General features: G+C 39.4%; 2 protein-coding genes across 2 annotated transcripts; both read right to left on the bottom strand.

Annotated features, from left to right (window-relative positions):
- Nucleotides 1-9,098: 9,098 nt before the first annotated feature.
- Nucleotides 9,099-14,092, bottom strand: HRG_07600 (uncharacterized protein; the record flags this gene model as incomplete). Its single annotated transcript, XM_044866071.1, has 12 exons — nucleotides 9,099-9,289; nucleotides 9,383-9,531; nucleotides 9,577-9,772; nucleotides 9,845-10,162; nucleotides 10,504-10,524; nucleotides 10,573-10,828; nucleotides 10,890-11,125; nucleotides 11,384-11,462; nucleotides 11,803-11,880; nucleotides 12,084-13,455; nucleotides 13,527-13,554; nucleotides 13,795-14,092. The coding sequence occupies 12 exons, from the start codon at nucleotides 14,090-14,092 to the stop codon at nucleotides 9,099-9,101; spliced, it is 3,222 nt and encodes a 1,073-aa protein (XP_044719035.1).
- Nucleotides 14,093-15,937: 1,845 nt separating this feature from the next.
- HRG_07599 (uncharacterized protein) lies at nucleotides 15,938-16,553 on the bottom strand (the record flags this gene model as incomplete). Its single annotated transcript, XM_044866070.1, has 3 exons — nucleotides 15,938-16,212; nucleotides 16,292-16,375; nucleotides 16,427-16,553. The coding sequence occupies 3 exons, from the start codon at nucleotides 16,551-16,553 to the stop codon at nucleotides 15,938-15,940; spliced, it is 486 nt and encodes a 161-aa protein (XP_044719034.1).
- Between the last annotated feature and the right edge of the window lie 547 nt (nucleotides 16,554-17,100).

Below are 17,100 nucleotides of genomic sequence, written 5' to 3'. Positions count from 1 at the left end.
TAATAAGTATATTACGTTAGTAATAAGTCGGAGGTCGTAGACTATAGACTATAACTAAGTAATTAAGTAATCGGAATTAAAGATAAGATCGTAATAGAGATCGTAATAATTATAATATATTAAAAGCTATTAAGCTATCTATCTAAAGGAGCGTTCCGTTCCTTCCTTATATATCTCGAGAGCTTCCCTAGATCGCCGAGGGCGCTAGGTAATCCCGTTATTTAGGAGCGCTAGAGCGCTAGAGCGATCCTACGATCCTAGCTATAGAGCGTTAGAGCGCTAGAGTAACCCGTCGCTCTAAACTTAATTAGCCCGTCGGTCCGTTTAATATTCCTTGCTCCCTACGTTACGTAACCTCGTAATATTTATTAGTCCCCGCGGTTCGCTAGACCGTAGTCGTAATAGGATGCCTCCCTTCCTTTTAGTCTTATCCCTAAGACCTACTACTTTAGCCGCCGTATATAAATATACCCTTATCGCGTTATGCGTAAGTATATCGTCCCTTATTCTTTTATCCTTTTAGGATATACTGCTAATAGTATATTTAGTTATATTTAAAAATCCCGTTCCTATAATTCCGATAAATCGCGTTAACGATCGGAGCTAGTATCCTAGACTAAGATCTATAGTATTAAAATTATACCTTACTCCCGTTATTTTTAGTTAAGCCTAACTTATAAAGTCGGCGAGCGTTTTAATCGATATTCTAAATATACCTCTATAGGCCGTTCTTATAATAGTTGTAATATAGCGTCCGCCCGTTCGTTTTATCCCTTTCCTTTCCTATCGTTCTTTTTACTAATATTCCTTCTTTTCTAGTTCGTCGTATTATAAATTAATAGTAAAAGATTAATTCGGACGAACGGAAAGCAAAAGAAGCGTTAGAGGAAGCGATAGCTCGCCTAGCTCGGATTAGGAAATAGAAGCGTTTCTTAAAGGACCGAGGTAGTAAGTTATTTTAGCGGGGTATATAAGCTATTAATAAAGAAGATAGTATAACGCGTTCTTCTCGAGACGAATTAGTTCGTTTATCGAATAAGGAAACTATTGCTATTAGCGAGGTTTAATCGTTTAGTGCCTTAGACGTATTAGACTAGGATGCTATTCTTAGTAACCCTATATTTCCGATTAAGGGTTCGCTTAGTAGAACTATCGGAGTAGAGAGCCGTAGTAGGTTAAATGCTTAAGTAGTTCCTAGGTATTTTCCTCTAGTCTATATCCCTTCTACTTAATAAGGTATTCTTATTACTAACCTTATTTTCTTATATCTAGTATTTATTCGGCTTTATATTCCTAATTATTATTGACTTCGATTTTATCCTATAGTTTAGCGTTTCGTAGTACTAGTTTTAATAATAAGATATAAAATATTAGGTATATCTATATTATTATTAATAGCGAAAGTTTATAGTTAACTTTTAAAATAGTTTTCTTAACCTTAAACGGTCTAAGTTTCTTAAAATCTAATTTATTATTTAGTCGTTTTATTTTAATATTTCGTCGTATAAGGTAGACTATATCTCCCTCTTAAAAGATTAGTCCTTATAATCTTTTCCGATTATAGTAAGTAGACATTCGTTCTCTAACGAATTAAAGTTCTTATTATATTTCTTTATATAATTTTCGTAGCTAATCTACTTATAGTATCGCTCGTTCTACTTATAGTCCTTTTCGAGTAACCTTAAATACTTCTAGGTTATATCTATAATTAGCGTATACTAGTAAGAGCTTAGTTATTTCCGTAACTAAGCTATTATAAGCTAGTTACGCTATTAATAGCTATTTAACCTAATCGTTTTATTTATAACTAATATAGTATCGTAAATATTATTTAAGCGTTTAGTTAAGTCGTTCTATTTATCTATCTATTTATAGGTAATAAGCTATACTAAGCTTATATTTCGTCCCTAATTATACTATAAGAGCTTACTAAAATTTAGCTATAAACGTGCTTCCTCTATTAAAGATAATCTCGTTTAGTAGTCTATAATTACTAATAATTATTTATAGGAATATATATACTAGCTCTTTTATATTACTTACTTCTTTATATAGTAAAAAGTATCTATACTTCGTTAATCTATTAGTAATAACGAATATACTATCGTACTTAACGTTAGTTATAGGTTCTTTTAACGGTAGTAGCTTTATAATATAGTCGAAAGCTATTAAATCCTATAGTTTCTCTAGTACTAGTAGCGGTTGCAATTCTCCGTATAGTTTATATCGTTTAGCTTTACTTTATACGTAAAGTTTATATTCTTTAATAACTTATCGTATTACTTCTTTAAGCTATAGGAAGTTATATTATCGTTTAATCCGTTCTATTATTCTTTAGATTCCCTAGTATCTATATATTAAATATTTATATATATCTTATATAACTTTATCTCGTAATTCTAGTAGTATCTAGATTTTATTTTTATATATTAGAACTTCTAAATATCCTATATTATATCTATTTAGTGCTTTATATTCTTTTATCTATTTTAGGATCTTTTAGTATATCGAGTCGTCGGGTTATACTTTAAATATTATATTTAGCTATCGTTGCTAGTAGTTCCCGTTTTTATTAATTTCTAAGAGCTATCCTTTTGCTATAGGTGCCCCTATATCGTAGTTACTTCGTCGACTAAGGGTATTAGCTCGACCGTTTTCTATTCCTTTTCTATAGATTATTTCGTAGTTAAATTCCGATAAGTATTCGGCCTATCGGATCTATCGTCCGTTTAACTATTACGTCGTTATAAAATATAAGATATTCTTATAGTCTATATAGACCTTAACTTTATATTTACTTCTAAGAAAGTAGTATCGAAATTCCTTAAAAGCTTAAATAATTATAAGGAATTCTTTATCGTAGATAGGGTAATTAAGTTCTACGCTATATAGCTTCTTTAAGTAGAATATAATTAGTCGTAGTCTTCCTTTATTATCTTTTTATCCGATTTATACTCCTAGAGTAAAGTCTAATATATCGGTTTCGAGTTCGATTTATTATTTTAGATCGAAGGTAGTTAAGACTAGTTCTTATATAATTATAGTTTTAATATATTCGAAAGCTTCGTTAGCTTTATCGTCCTATATAAATTCTTTTTCCTTCTTTATTAAGTCGTATAGTAGTACTATAATCTTTCCGAAATCTTTAATAAATTATTAGTAGTAATTTATAAATCCTAGGAAACTTTATACGTCCTTAACGTTCTTTAGCGTTAGCTATTCTTTAACTAAGTTAATTTTATCTTATTATATTTATATCTCTCTTAGTAAGATCGTATATCTAAGGAAGTCTACTTTCTATATATAGAACTTGCTTTTCTCTAGTTTAACTAGTAACTTCGTATTTTAAAGTACGCGGAGTACCTTATAGACGTATTCCTTATATTCTTCTAGGGTATCCGAGAAGATTAGGATATTATCTAGGTATATTACTATAAAGATATCTAAGTATTTACGTAGGATATTATTAATTATCTATTAGAAGGTAGCTAGTATATTTATAAGTTTAAATAGTATTACTAGATATTTAAATAGTCTGAATTTCGTTCTAAAGGCTATTATCTATTTATATCCCTTTTTTATATATATTAAGTTATAGGCGCCTTTAAGGTCGAGGGCTATAAACTATTTTTTACCGTATAGTCGATCTTATAGTTCCGATATAAGTAGTAATAGTATTCGGTCCTTTATTATAATATCGTTTAAGCGTCTATAGTCGATAACTAGTTATAGCTTACCGTTTTTCTTTAGAATAAATATAACTAGGTAGCCTACTTTAGATATTAACGTTTATATATATCCCTTTCGTAGATTCTCGTCGAGGTAGTCGCGTAGCATTTATAGTTATTTTTCGTTTAGGTTATAGATCTTATAAAACGTCGGCGTTATTCTATCCTTAAGATAAATTTCGTAGTCCTATTAGCTATATTTAGGTAACCCTATCTTAAGTTCTTCCTTAAAGAGTTTATCGTATTTCTAGTATTCTTAAGGGATATTCTTTATTCTATCTTATAGGCTTTATTCTTTCTCTTAAGAGCTAGTTTCCCTTAACTTAAGCTCTTTATTAATTTATTTAAGGTCTTTCCTTAGAGTAGTAATAACTCTTTAAATCTTTATATTATATCCTTTATTCTATTTATATTAGATACTAGGTTATATAGCCGTATTAGTTAGTACGTAGGTCTTATTAGTCGATTTTATTATATCCGCCGGTTCGGTTACTATTTTTATTTATATCGCTAAAGCCCGTAATAATTTACTTAAACGGTTATCCCTTTTATCTTATTTAGTAGCTAAATTATCGTAAAATTTTACTTTCTTCTAAATCTACTAGTCCTAGAAACTTACGTTTTCGTTCTAACGTAGCTAGCTAGTTTTCTAGTTAATTAGTAGGTTGCTCTCCTATAGCTATAGAAGCCCTAATATAAGGTTATATTCTTTAATATCTATAATATCGAAGTTAACTTATTTATCGTGGCCCTAGATATTAATATCGAGGTAATTAATCTCTATATTAATAATTCCGTTATTATAGTTAAAGGCCTCTCCTTTAATATTCGTAAGTTTATATAGATCTATCTTATATCTCTATATAAGTCGGTAACAATTAACGACTTTAGGTAAAACGTAATTGCCTATCGCGCTATAGTCTAAAAGTATACGTATATAATATCCCGCGATTTAAATATCTAATACTATTTAGTCGCTATAGCTTACCGTTACTATATATAGGGTCCTTAGATCTTATTATATCGTGCTAGTCTATAGCCCTTTTATAGATAGCGTACCTCGTTTTTTACCTAGTCCTTATTCGTTTTATTTAGGTATTCTTCTTTAATTTATTATTAATATCGTTTCTTTATATTTTCGTCGTATAGTATTATATTAGGGCTTAAGAGACTAATTTCTTATAGCTAATCGAAGATTTCTTATTTCTTAACGCTATATCGTTTATATTATACTACTTTATAGTTAATTACGTACTATACTTCGTAATTTTATTTATTTTCGTACTAAAGGTTAAGTTTTCGTTCTATATCTTTTTATTTTTTATATAGTATTTCTATATCGATTTTTCCTTAGTTAAATACGGCTTATAGCCTTCGTATATATTACTAATAATCTTTTAGTATACCGTTATATCGTTTATACTATACTTATACTTTTTCGTATTTATAAACTCTATAGTTTAGGTATATATATTCGTTATAATCTTCTTTATCGTATTTAACTTATTACGTAAGTCTTTAAAAGATTAAGGGTTTAGATACCTTAAAGCGAGTAGCGTTATATTATTCCTTTATTTTAGCGTATTTATAGATTTTATATATCTTTAAAAGATATCTTATTAATAAACCGTAATTATCGCGGCATTTAAGTAGCGTACCGTAATTAGGTTCTAATAATATAACTTAGTCGTTTAGGTAGCGTTAATCGATTTTCTAGTAGTCTAGTTCTATACTTAAGTAGGGTTTCGAAAGTACTTATCCTTTAAACCTAACTAGGAAGGCGTCGTATCGTGCCTTTATCTAGAAGTATATTATATAATCTAGGTAGACGTATAATATCTATAAAATATACTTATAGTGCTTATAAGTAAGTAGTATTTATAGATTATCTCTAAATTCTCCTTATAGTTACTATTCTCGTTATAGAGCTATAAAGGTATCGACTATAGTAATAGCTATAGTATAGTCTCCTCTACGTAGTGCCGGTTAATATCGAATTAATATAGCTTATTAGTTTTCCGTAAGAATTTAAGGTATTTATTAGGTTTTAATTTTAAGTATTTCTTTAAATTCTTTAAAGTATAGAGCGTGTTCTCTAATCGTAGTATTTTCCCTTAGTAGTAAGGGTAGTAGTATAAGTTCGTTCTTATCTTCCGTTTCTCTAGGTATTTCTTATTCTTTAGAGCTTATATCGTCGATACTTCGTTATTCTTCTTTAAGTTATTATCTGAGTTTCGTAAGTATAAGGGCTATGTCTATATCTTCTTTATTATATTGTTTATAGACTACCTATCGTTATTATCGATTTTTATTTTATATATCTTCCTAGAATTATTTGCCGTTCTTCCTAATCTAGTCTCGGGAGACTCCTTTAAAATAAGGGTATTCCGGTTCTACGAATTTAACTTATTTCTATATTTTAGGATCCCTTTATTATATTATTATAAGGGTTTTCTTTAATAGCTTTAGGAACTATCTAGTACCGTTTTTTTCGCTTAAGTATACCGTATATTCGTCGTTATAGTATATAGTCTAACTAAGGAGTTTATACTTTAGTTCCTATCTATTAGTAGCGTTTAGGTATTTCTTACCTTTTAGGGCTAGTGCCTAGTAGGTTTTCTTTTCCTTATAAGGTTATCTATATTCTTTAAAGTAATATCTAAGTTTTCTATAATTAAAACACTTTCCTTTACTTTTCTATATTACGTCTAGATCTATCCTACCTAGGTTAGTTATATAGGCGTAAGTAATAGGAGTTTCGCGCTTCTTTTTATAGTTAGCGCGTTAGTTAAAGTTATTCCTATAAGAAGGGTTTTAGTTTCCTCTTCTTTATTTCTTTTCTTAGCGTTGCGTATACTATCTATCGTCGATTCGTATTACTATAGTAATATAGTCTAAGAGGTTATTAGGTCGATTTTCCTTATAGAGTTCGTCCTTAACTTCTTCTTTAAGCCTATCGTAGAATCGTAATATAAGAGGTTTATCGTCCTAATTAAGCTTTAAGGTAACTTAACGGAACTTCGTAGTATAATTTAATACTAAGATCCTTTATTAGAGTTCTTAAAGTTTTTATTCGGCTTCTCGTTCCTCGTTAGTTATTCTAAATACCTTTATAATAGCTTCTTCGAATCCTTAGAAACTAGTAAAGACTTCGTCTATCTCGTTATCTCGTCGTGCTAGTTAGTTATCGAGAAAGTCCCTTATAATAGGTCTAAACTAAGCGAGTGCCGTTTTAGATAAATAATTTCCTACGTAGAGTACCTTTTTGACTAGGTCTAAGAGTTTAGTAGGGTAAAACCGGTAGTAGGCCTTAAGTTAGGTAAGAAAGTTTCGAAGTATACTATAAGTACTATCGAATAGTCCTAGCTATTTTAGTTTAACTACTTCTCTAAGGTCCCTAACTTATCCGTTGCCTCCTCCGTTCCTAAGTAACTATACCTTATATCGAAGGGTAATAATCTCGCGCATTATATCTTAAGGCGATATAGTAGTTCCGGAGTTAGTTAATCTAGCTTACTATATAGGCATATTAATAGTTACGATATTGCTTAGAGTAACGTAGTATTATACTAAATAAGAGCTTTTAACGTATAACGACTAGCGTTATTCCTAAAGGATAAACCTATTAAGGGGTTTATATTAATAGATATAATAGGGCGTAGTCTAAGTAATAATAAGTATATTACGTTAGTAATAAGTTAGAGGTCGTAGACCGTAGACTATAACTAGGTAATTAAGTAATTAGAATTAGAGATAAGATCGTAATAGAGATTATAATAATTATAATATATTAAAAGCTATCGAGCTATCTATCTAAAGGAGCGTTCCGTTCCTTCCTTATATATCTCGAGAGCTTCCCTAGATCGCCGAGGGCGCTAGGTAATCCCGTCATTTAGGAGCGCTAGAGCGCTAGAGCGATCCTACGATCCTAGCCGTAGAGCGTTAGAGCGCTAGAGTAACCCGTCGCTCTAAACTTAATTAGCCCGTCGGTCTATCTAATATTCCTTGCTCCCTACGTTACGTGACCTCGTAATATTTATTAGTCCCCGCGGTTCGCTAGACCGTAGTCGTAATAAGGTACTAAGCTATATATATTATATTCTCCTCGTTATAAGACTAAAGCTTATAAGAAGAGGGATTTCTCCTCTTTAGTTAGAGTAGCGAGCGGTCTATAATATATAAGCGGGGTAGGCACGATTCCCTACTAATACCCTACCGATATATTAGTACTATATACCCGAGTGCTTTATTAGCCCGTACCTCCTAGTAGCGCTCTTATAAGCTAATAGTACGTAGGAGGAAGGAGACGTCTATAGCTAAAGAGAGGAATTTAGACTTATCCTAAAGGAGGGCCCCTAGCTTAATTAGGACTTATTCTTCTTAAAGGCCCCCTTTTTAAGAACTTATCCTTAGAGAAGCCCCCCTTTCTTATAGGACTTAATTTCCTCCTTAAGGCCCCTTTTCCTAAAGTAGGTCTAAAAGAGCCTAGGGCTAAAACCCGGATTTCTTAAGTAGGGGATAAGTATAGACTAAGACCTCCTTTATACGCTTACCGGCCTAGGTATTTAGCTTTACCCTTTCTATAAGGATAGGCTATAGCTAAGGGGGTATATCGTAAAGCGTGGCCTAATTTTATAGTTCTCGGAGATATCCCTTAGTATAAGGGACCTAGGAAGCTAAAAAATAGGTTTTAAGAAAGGAGCTAAAAAGAGGTATAGAGAGGAGGGTAGGGGTAAGAAGGGAAGTAAAAGTAGTGATAGCTTCTTATAGAGGTAGCGAAAGATAAGATAGATATACCGGTAACGGCTAGAAAAGAGGGGAAAAACCGGTAAAAAGCTTAGTAGTCGAAAGGATATTAATAGCTTCTTTAAGTAGGATCTTCTTTATTAATTAAGATACTAGATAGGTATAAAGAGGGGTGTTAGATAGAGGAAAGAAGGAGAATTAAGGAAATATAATAATTACTCCCTTACCTTTATTACTACTCCTATAAGAATTAAATCTCTCTACCTTACCTATCCGACCCCTTACTTTTAATTTTACTATCGTGTATTTTTATATACTTCTTATATCTCTCTTCGCGAGAACTCTAAGATATATAGCTATATTGTGGATAGGCTAACTGAGGCTCAGTTGGGTCTTTGATCGGTGATCATGTTGTTCTTGTTATTCTTTTTCTATCTAGACCATGCGGTGAGGTTTGATAGGTTGTGTGTGTGTGTGCGGGTAATCGTTGTTCCCTGATGACGCACGTGATATCCTTCTGCGATGTGCGCTCTATCGTACAAATGATCAGACACTGGCAGCTCTTTTAAAGTCGAAGCAAACGCATCAGATAATAGGGGGGAAAAAAATAACCAAGGGAAATCGTCAATCGTTAATCGCCTCTTCAATCGTCATATCTTCCTTCCTTTGAACCCAACCTTCAAGCCGGATCGTGATCTCGTTGTCGTTGACGAATCGGGTCAAGGCTCCGTTCGGAGATAGCTTCGTCATTGCATCAGCCGGGTTGTCCGCACCATTGATCCAACGGATGCTTGTGATGTCTCTCTGTTCGTACGCTTGCCTCAACGCCATGATATCGATCATCAGGCGTTTCTCCGTCGTAGTGCCAAGCTTCACGAGGCACTCGTATAGGCTATACGAATCCGTACACACCACGAGCGGGATTTGCGGCAATCCAAGGCGGTTTGTGATCTGGTTGATCGTCTCTGTGATCACATATGCCAAATCGAAGCCTGAAGCTAATCCATATATCTCAGAAGCCAAGACGCTGCGGGTGACTCTCTTGCACTTCGTCGAGCTCCAATGGATCAGGTTTCCGTGGATCGTGAATGACTCATCTGACTTAGTCTCGGTTGCAATGATTATAACGAATCCGATCTGAGAGCTTAAGTCCTTGTTGTTGGCGAATGATCCGTCTGTGAAGACGAAGACCTTTGCTGCTTCTAGACCTATTGGGACAAATCGAAGGCCTCTTTGTGGATTGTCGATCTGCCATTGGATCCGTTTATTCAACGCCTGAAAATCCTCCGCGGTTGGATCTTGTGATTGTGCCGCGATTGAATAATCGAAGCTAGCCTCTGGTTGACAAATTGAGGCTATATAGGCGCCACGGGCACGTTGTTCCACGTATCGTTGGGCCCGATCTTCCGTGGATAGATCGATAATTTTGAGGTTGTTGACCTGACCTTTCTGCATGACTAGAAGATAGCCCTTCTCTAGAGCAATGAGGCTGCCGTTGAAATCACAGGTATCGCCTTCTCGTAGGGTCTTCTTTGGCTTGGCTTGGAAGCATAGCTCGCGGTCTTCACGTTGCAGGAATGTTGTTGTGCCTACCAATAACGTATCATCAGTCTGAAGCGCGGCAACGCCGAAGGCATTAACCTGAAGTGCGGTATCCGCGTTGGTCTCTGCGGTCGTGACGTTGATCTCTGCGGTCGTTATCATTAAACATGGATCAAACGTTGACGGCTCCATCTGTAGCTTGATGCGGTGATGCTCATGATACGTATTGAACCAATGAGCGCCTGCTTCAGCGATTCCGTACAATGGCTTGACCACACGAAGGATGGTTCCCCCTGGGTATCTCTCTTTTAATTCGTGTGGCAAAGAGATGAGGATAGTGCGATTCAAAGTGGTCGATGCCTGCGTATAGGCCATCGTAATGTCTCGGATAGCAAGAGACATCTTCAAAGAGCAAAGGAAGGGGAAAGAGCGAGTACTACCCGCTGGGCAGGACGGGAGATTGTTGGAGCCTGCGTGAGGATCTCACGCTTCTCGTCGTCACCATATCCTTGTACCACAAGACGAGACTTCTCGTACGGTGTAGCAGTGTTCTTGCCTTTGACCTCCCGGACCATTCGTGACTTGAATAGCCTGTGTTTTCCATGCTTATTCATATCGTATCGTTCGGGCACGATGACGCCTGCGCCTAGCAGGTTCGTGATTTCGAGGTCATCAGAGGCTTCAAACGGTCGTCCGGCGGTAGTGATTTTCTTCTCTGCACGTAACTTTACGGCAAGGTCGAGGGCGGCGCACTCCTTATGCGATAGAAACATATTAGCGGGTGAAAATTGAGATCGAGGTAACGAAAAGGGCTAAGACTAAGGAAATAACTAGAAGGAACGAAGGTATCGTATTGCTGCTGATCTCGAGGACTTTTCTTGGTCTGCCGCGTCTGCGTGGTCTTTCCGGCTCGGGATATTCGAATGGCTTAGGCACTTCGGTCTCAACGTTGATGCTATCAGCCTGATTGTCAGCAGTCTGATTGTCAGCGTGTGGCTGCTGTAGAACATCGTGACTTCGTTGCTGCTGCGAATCCGGGTGGCGAAAGTAGGGCTGGACAGCCGTGCTGCGAAATTTAGCTGGCCCGTTGTCTAGCTCAACTGTGACTTCTGTGTCTGTCACAGCTAGGACCTTGTATGGGCCTTTCCATCCTCCTTTCTCACGAAATACTCGAACTTCACTACCAAGCGGCAATGATAGTGGCATCTTCTCAATCGAGTTGGGCCCATTACGGGCATTGAGGGCGTCATTGACCTTCCTTTTAGCTACAAGCTTGCGTAGCTCTGCCATAGCTTTCGTCACGGCTTTCGCACGTGTGATCGCGGAAGCAGAAGGCGGCGAATCCATCGTTATCCGAGGGTAGGCACCAAAGACTAGTAGTGTGGGCACTAGACCGTCAGGTCCGGCGGTATCATTGACGGATTTGAAGGCCATTTGAAGCAACGACTCAGCTGATGCTGTTTTAGCTCGGCTTTCAAGATCTCGTATGCCCTTCGAATCGGGGCGTGATATCTCTCCACCTTGCCAATTGACCAGTGGGCTTCGACGGGCACTTGGTGACAGGTTATTCTAGCAGCTTCGCTTCTGCTTGGAACTCAGAGGAGGCAAAATTCGTACCAGCGTCGTGCGTGATAACATCTGGAGGGCCTAGGTATGTGTCAATCCAACACAATTTGAGTGCTTCCCACGTCTCTTTAGCCGATATATTCTGAAGAAATCGTCCGGCTTGGAAAGAGGTTGCTAGGTCAACGGCATGAAGGACTGGCCGGCTGTCAAGATGCATTACATCGACGATCAATTCGTAGTTGAAATCGCAGTTATCCTTTAACGTGAATTTGAACCTGCGCGGTGCGTCTGCCTTGATCTGGCAAAATGACAGAATTTTCGGATCATCGCGATTGCTTCGAATTCAACATCATGCCCAGCGCTTGTCAGTAGCTTATGTAGCTTGTGTACTGACGGGTGGCCAAAGCGAGTGTGTAGGCGCCGAAGCTCGGCTTCGGATAGGAAGGCAATAGCGGCTTCATCCTTCCGTAGGAAGAACCACGGATGACCCCATTTGCGTACGATCGGAATCCTCTTATCGCCGCAGATCAATTCGTTCGTGACGTTGTTGAGATAGGCACCGAGACGGTCCATATCCTTGAGGCATAGCAAGAAGGGCGTTGACATATTGATAACGTGGAAAACGACTTCTCCAATCGGGGTGATGACTGTTGTGATCCCGATCGTGTTCGTCGGCTCGTTTCCACCGAATCTGACCGTTGCGATCGTCGCATTCTTCCGTAGCTGGACCGTCGGCATCTCTCGTTGGAGCGCGCGGAATTGGTCGATCCCAGCTGTAGATATCTTCGCTGCACCCGTGTCAGGCAGGATCCCTTGGAAAGAGGTCCGGTTGTAGCGATCGAGCAAGAAATGCTGTGATTCCTCGCATATCGATTCTCCCTCGACGGTGTGAATGCGGTGGCGAAAAGCTCTATTAGATAGGAAGGCAGCTGCAAAGAAGCTATCGCTTTGATCGTCAGAGTCATCGTCAGCAGAATCAGAGGTCTGATCTTCATCTGGGTCCCCTTCGTAATCGGCAAGGAACGTAGTAAATGGACGGGAAGATGACTTCTGGCCGTGAAATCCTCGTTCTCGAAGATATCTTTCCTTGGCCCTCTTTCTCTCGTCATCCGGATGCTTCGTTGAAAAACAGCCTTCTTTGCCGCAGACGTAGCAGCGCTTCGTCCACTTCTTCCTTTTGTCAGCGGGGTGCTGATAGCGGCGGTCAGTAAAGAATTGGTCTTGATCTTGAAGATATTGACTGGGCTGTCCGGGCTGTCTTTGGCTGACGGTTGTGAGTGACGATCTTAGCTGTGAAGATAGTCCCTCGAAGGTCTTAGCCGGCACGAAGAGGGCGAATTCTAATTCAGGCACGCCACGGCATGCTCGAATTGTCGTTGAAATTAGCTGGTCTTCGCCGCCATAGCTATTCCCAAGAGCTCTCTGGCATAGCTGCAATTTGTCAAGAAGAGCCTGGAGGATTTCACAGAGAGGCTTCTCGGGAGATTCCTTCCGAAGCTGTGTGAAATTGATCGAGGTCCAGTCAGTGTGATACTGTTGCCTATTGACTTCCGTATCAAAGTGCTGCTTCATCTTCTGATACATCTCCGCGAACGTTGAATCGCGGCTGACTTGATGCACGAAGAAGTTCTTTGCTCTCTTCGTGAGGATATTTGAGAGCAAAGCGTGGAATTGTGACGGTTTGATGCTAGCTGTGAGGCAGGCATCGAGAAAGTAACGGATCTTATCATCTAGGATATCGTAGGCGTCACCTGAATAGTTGAGCTTTCGATCCCATAGCTTAGAAAACTGGTTGGCGATGGCAGGATCGAGGTCTTCATTGGGGACCTGGACTGGGGGCACGGTCCGGTAAGCTTCGCGGTCGATAGCTGGTCTGATCATAAGTTCCTGCTGCTGTTGATTCGATCGTGACAGGGTAGGGATTGGTCATTGGGGGGGTCTTGCGGGAGGTTTAGATCGGGAGTGACTGGTGCTGGGGTTGGTGCTGGGGTTGGTGCTGGGGTTGTTGCTAGCGATGGCGATCGTCTGAGGAGTTCTTGTTGGCGTCGGTAGGCGGCCGTTTTCTCGTATAAGATGGCATCACGAAGATCGTCTTCATCCCACTCAGGAAGTCGGTCACGGTTCTTCAGATTTACTAGGAATGCCGTGATCTTTGCGTTCAGCTTTCCTGTATAGATTCCTCTGAACCTTAGGGTATTCCGTAGGACCTTACGGACCCTTGGATCGACCTTCTTGAAGTCGTCTTCCTCCCAATCCTCAAAGTCTTCTTGGAATGATCCAAGCAGCTCGAGACCTTGACATGTTGAGGAGACTTTATAATCAACGATGCGGGCGAGAACGAAGGTATTATAGTGGATCTCATCGGAAGTCTCGTTGACTGGGGTGTTGAAGAGGTCCATGTTGAAGATTGTGGCGAGGCCACGGTTGAATTCAGCAATATCGAGGAATTCGTTGATGTCGAGCGTCGGTGCGTTCGCGTTCGCGCTGGTGCCGCTTGCGCTGCTGCTCATGATGTCGGATGGGGCTTGACAGGAAAATCTGCGAGGAATAGGGCAAGAAGGTGTCAAGAGAGGTCAAATTGATCGAGAGTGATCAATGAAGCTGATAATCAAGCGGGATACCAGAGATTTGTATGTGCGATAGGGCACGCCTAAGAGGTCAGCGGCTGAGGCAAACAACTAGGCACGGTTGACTGAATAGAGTGGGCGCCGGTCGGGTCTTCGTAGTCAGTCTCGCGTTCTAGCAATCTTAACTTCGCAGGGCAATCTGATGCAGATGATGCTTAGAAAAGACTCTCTTCTATCTTGCTGCTCTGAGGTTACCAGCCAGGTAACAACTGATCAGTGTGGATAGGCTAACTGAGGCTCAGTTGGGTCTTTGATCGGTGATCATGTTGTTCTTGTTATTCTTTTTCTATCTAGACCATGCGGTGAGGTTTGATAGGTTGTGTGTGTGTGTGCGGGTAATCGTTGTTCCCTGATGACGCACGTGATATCCTTCTGCGATGTGCGCTCTATCGTACAAATGATCAGACATATATATACTTAAAGTAAAATTAAGAAAGCTAACTATATACGTTAGCGCTTATTAAGGAAAACTAAAGTATTATAGACCTAATAATAGTACTATATAAGATATATATTATTAATATCCATAATAAGCTTCTTATTTACTAATATATTAAGCTTATAATAAATAGTTAGATACTTATTAATATACTATTAAGTAGTAAGCTAATTATATAAGATATAAACTTCTACGATTAAGATAAAACTTATATTATTAATCTCTTTATTCGCTTACTTACTAAAATTAACTCTTATAAACTTTTAGTATACTTAAAAAAGAATTCTTTTATAGGTATATATAGTACTTCTCTTATAAATCCTTCGATATAAGTTAAGTATCTACTCTAAAAATATTATAATATCTTCCTTTATCGATTCTATAAGATAACTAAGTAGATCGACTAATAGGTATATATAGTATTTAGTCTTATTAGCTTATTACTTAAATATAATAAAAAGGTCGCTTACCTTATCTATTTTTATTTTACTCTATATATATTAACCTTTATTATCTTAGCGTGCCGCTTTTTAATAGCCCTATATTTTTAGAGTCGCTCGCGCTTCGACCGGTAGTAGGCTAGCGAGTACTAAGCTCGCGGTAAGCTTTTTAATACCGCTATATTTTACTCTTATATATCTTAGAGCTTCTAGAGAATAGAGTAAAGGTTCGTGGCCGAATACTATATTACCTATTAATTAATATATTCTAACGCTATTAAAATTAATATACTACGGTTTAATTAGGGGGTCGGTGGGGGCCGGGGATAGTGAGGCACCTCGAAAGCTATAGCGGAGGGGTAGAGACGAATAGCGCACGCCCCGCCACCGGCGCTTCGCAAAATGTCCTCCGAAAAGGGCAGCCTATCCTCTAGAAGTGGAAGCACTTCCTCTAAAAATGGAAGCACATTTGCGGTGAACCTACACTTTTGTCGTAAATAGGGTAGCTTGGATTCCAGAAGAATGCCGAGGTTGACACAGCCAGCATCACCTCTTGGCGACAGCTTTATATGATGCTACAGACTAATGACTTGATTCGAGAAACTGTCACATTTCAGAGCTCATTGACGAGCGCAAAAGTGGCCATGAACTGCCATGCCTCCTACATCCTCACAAGCGTACTTATATGCAAACATCGAGCTTGCTAAAATCTATTTCGATTCCTTGTAGGCTAGTTACAGAGAAGTCTCGACAGTGCAGTAATAATCAGTAGCGACTCCTTGTTTCTCTCGTGGCAACCGCTTCTGACTACCGAGGACGAATCGTCCCACGCGTCTGGATGCCTTGATCCTAGGATTTGCGAACATCGCAGCCAGCAAACCCATCCTTGACATGGTAGATCAAGCCACAGTACTCAGCAACAGGTTTCGAGCCACTGGGGACGTTTTGGTTCGGGTCGTAGAGATAGATGGCGCGAATCTTGCCCGACTGGTCGTTTGTGCCGTCGTAGGCGTCGTTTTTCGCCACCGGAAACTCGACCCGAAAGCCATTGGGATCTGCCTTGCAGTCCCCGTTCTTGAAATCGAAGTCTTCGTGGTTTCTGTACGGATGAGGGTATGATTGTGCTATGGCGGGGTGTTAGCCAGGGCATTATGTATGTCCTTGGGCAGGCACAGACGGCCTCGTCAAAGGCTCAGGACTTACGACCCAAGGTCTCTCCCGCACGCCTGGCATTGACGCCGGTACGAACAGCAGTGACGATGTCGTTGTATTTAACATTGATTTTCCCTGGACTTGTAATGAGCGGGTTTCCGAAAACCGCTGTTTTGGTCAGCTTACCGCATTTTTTGTCGAAATCATCCAGGTTTTTGACGTCGACAGGGTTCTGCGATATCTGTCTCAGGAAAAGAGGAGCCGGTGTCGCCAAAGCGAGCGGCAAGGCACATAGTACGGTCGTGAACTTCATGGTTGACTGATTGTTTCGTCTTTTCTCTTTGCACAACGTCCAATGTCAACTGGGACTCGAGCTGTGGCTTTGTCTCGCAGTCTAGTTGTGAGCGGCCGCACCACGTACTTATATTTGGTTTGTGAGTCTGCAATCCGTCTTTGACGGGGAGACGAGCACCGGTGTCCGAGGAGAATCCATCGGCCATCCGCAGCGCAGCCCATCGCCAGGTTCCCACCTCTCAGCACAGGGTAATCGAACATGAGCTGACTCCCATCCTTCAGAACGCCATGGTGGGCTGCGTTGGGACACGGACGCAGCAGCACAAGTTGAGAAGCAATTGGCGAGGCCATGTAGTATCAACTGGCGATTCAAGGAACCCAACTGGCGATCCAAGCAGGACCAACAGCCTCGGCGGATCCTACCTACCGGCCCGGCCGAACCACTGCAGCTCGGCTATTGCCCAATATCGCACTCGGCCGACGCTGCTACTGCACTGCGTTCTGAAACGGAAGCATCCTTGTGCAGTTCATTGTGTCATTGATGACGTACTGTTGCGAGAACCAAC

Source organism: Hirsutella rhossiliensis (genome assembly GCF_020360975.1).
Source record: "Hirsutella rhossiliensis strain HR02 chromosome Unknown scaffold00008, whole genome shotgun sequence".
In the NCBI taxonomy this organism is placed as follows: Eukaryota; Fungi; Ascomycota; class Sordariomycetes; order Hypocreales; family Ophiocordycipitaceae; genus Hirsutella; species Hirsutella rhossiliensis.
Note: the sequence above shows the minus strand (reverse complement) of the source record. Positions and strands in the feature narration are given on the sequence as shown.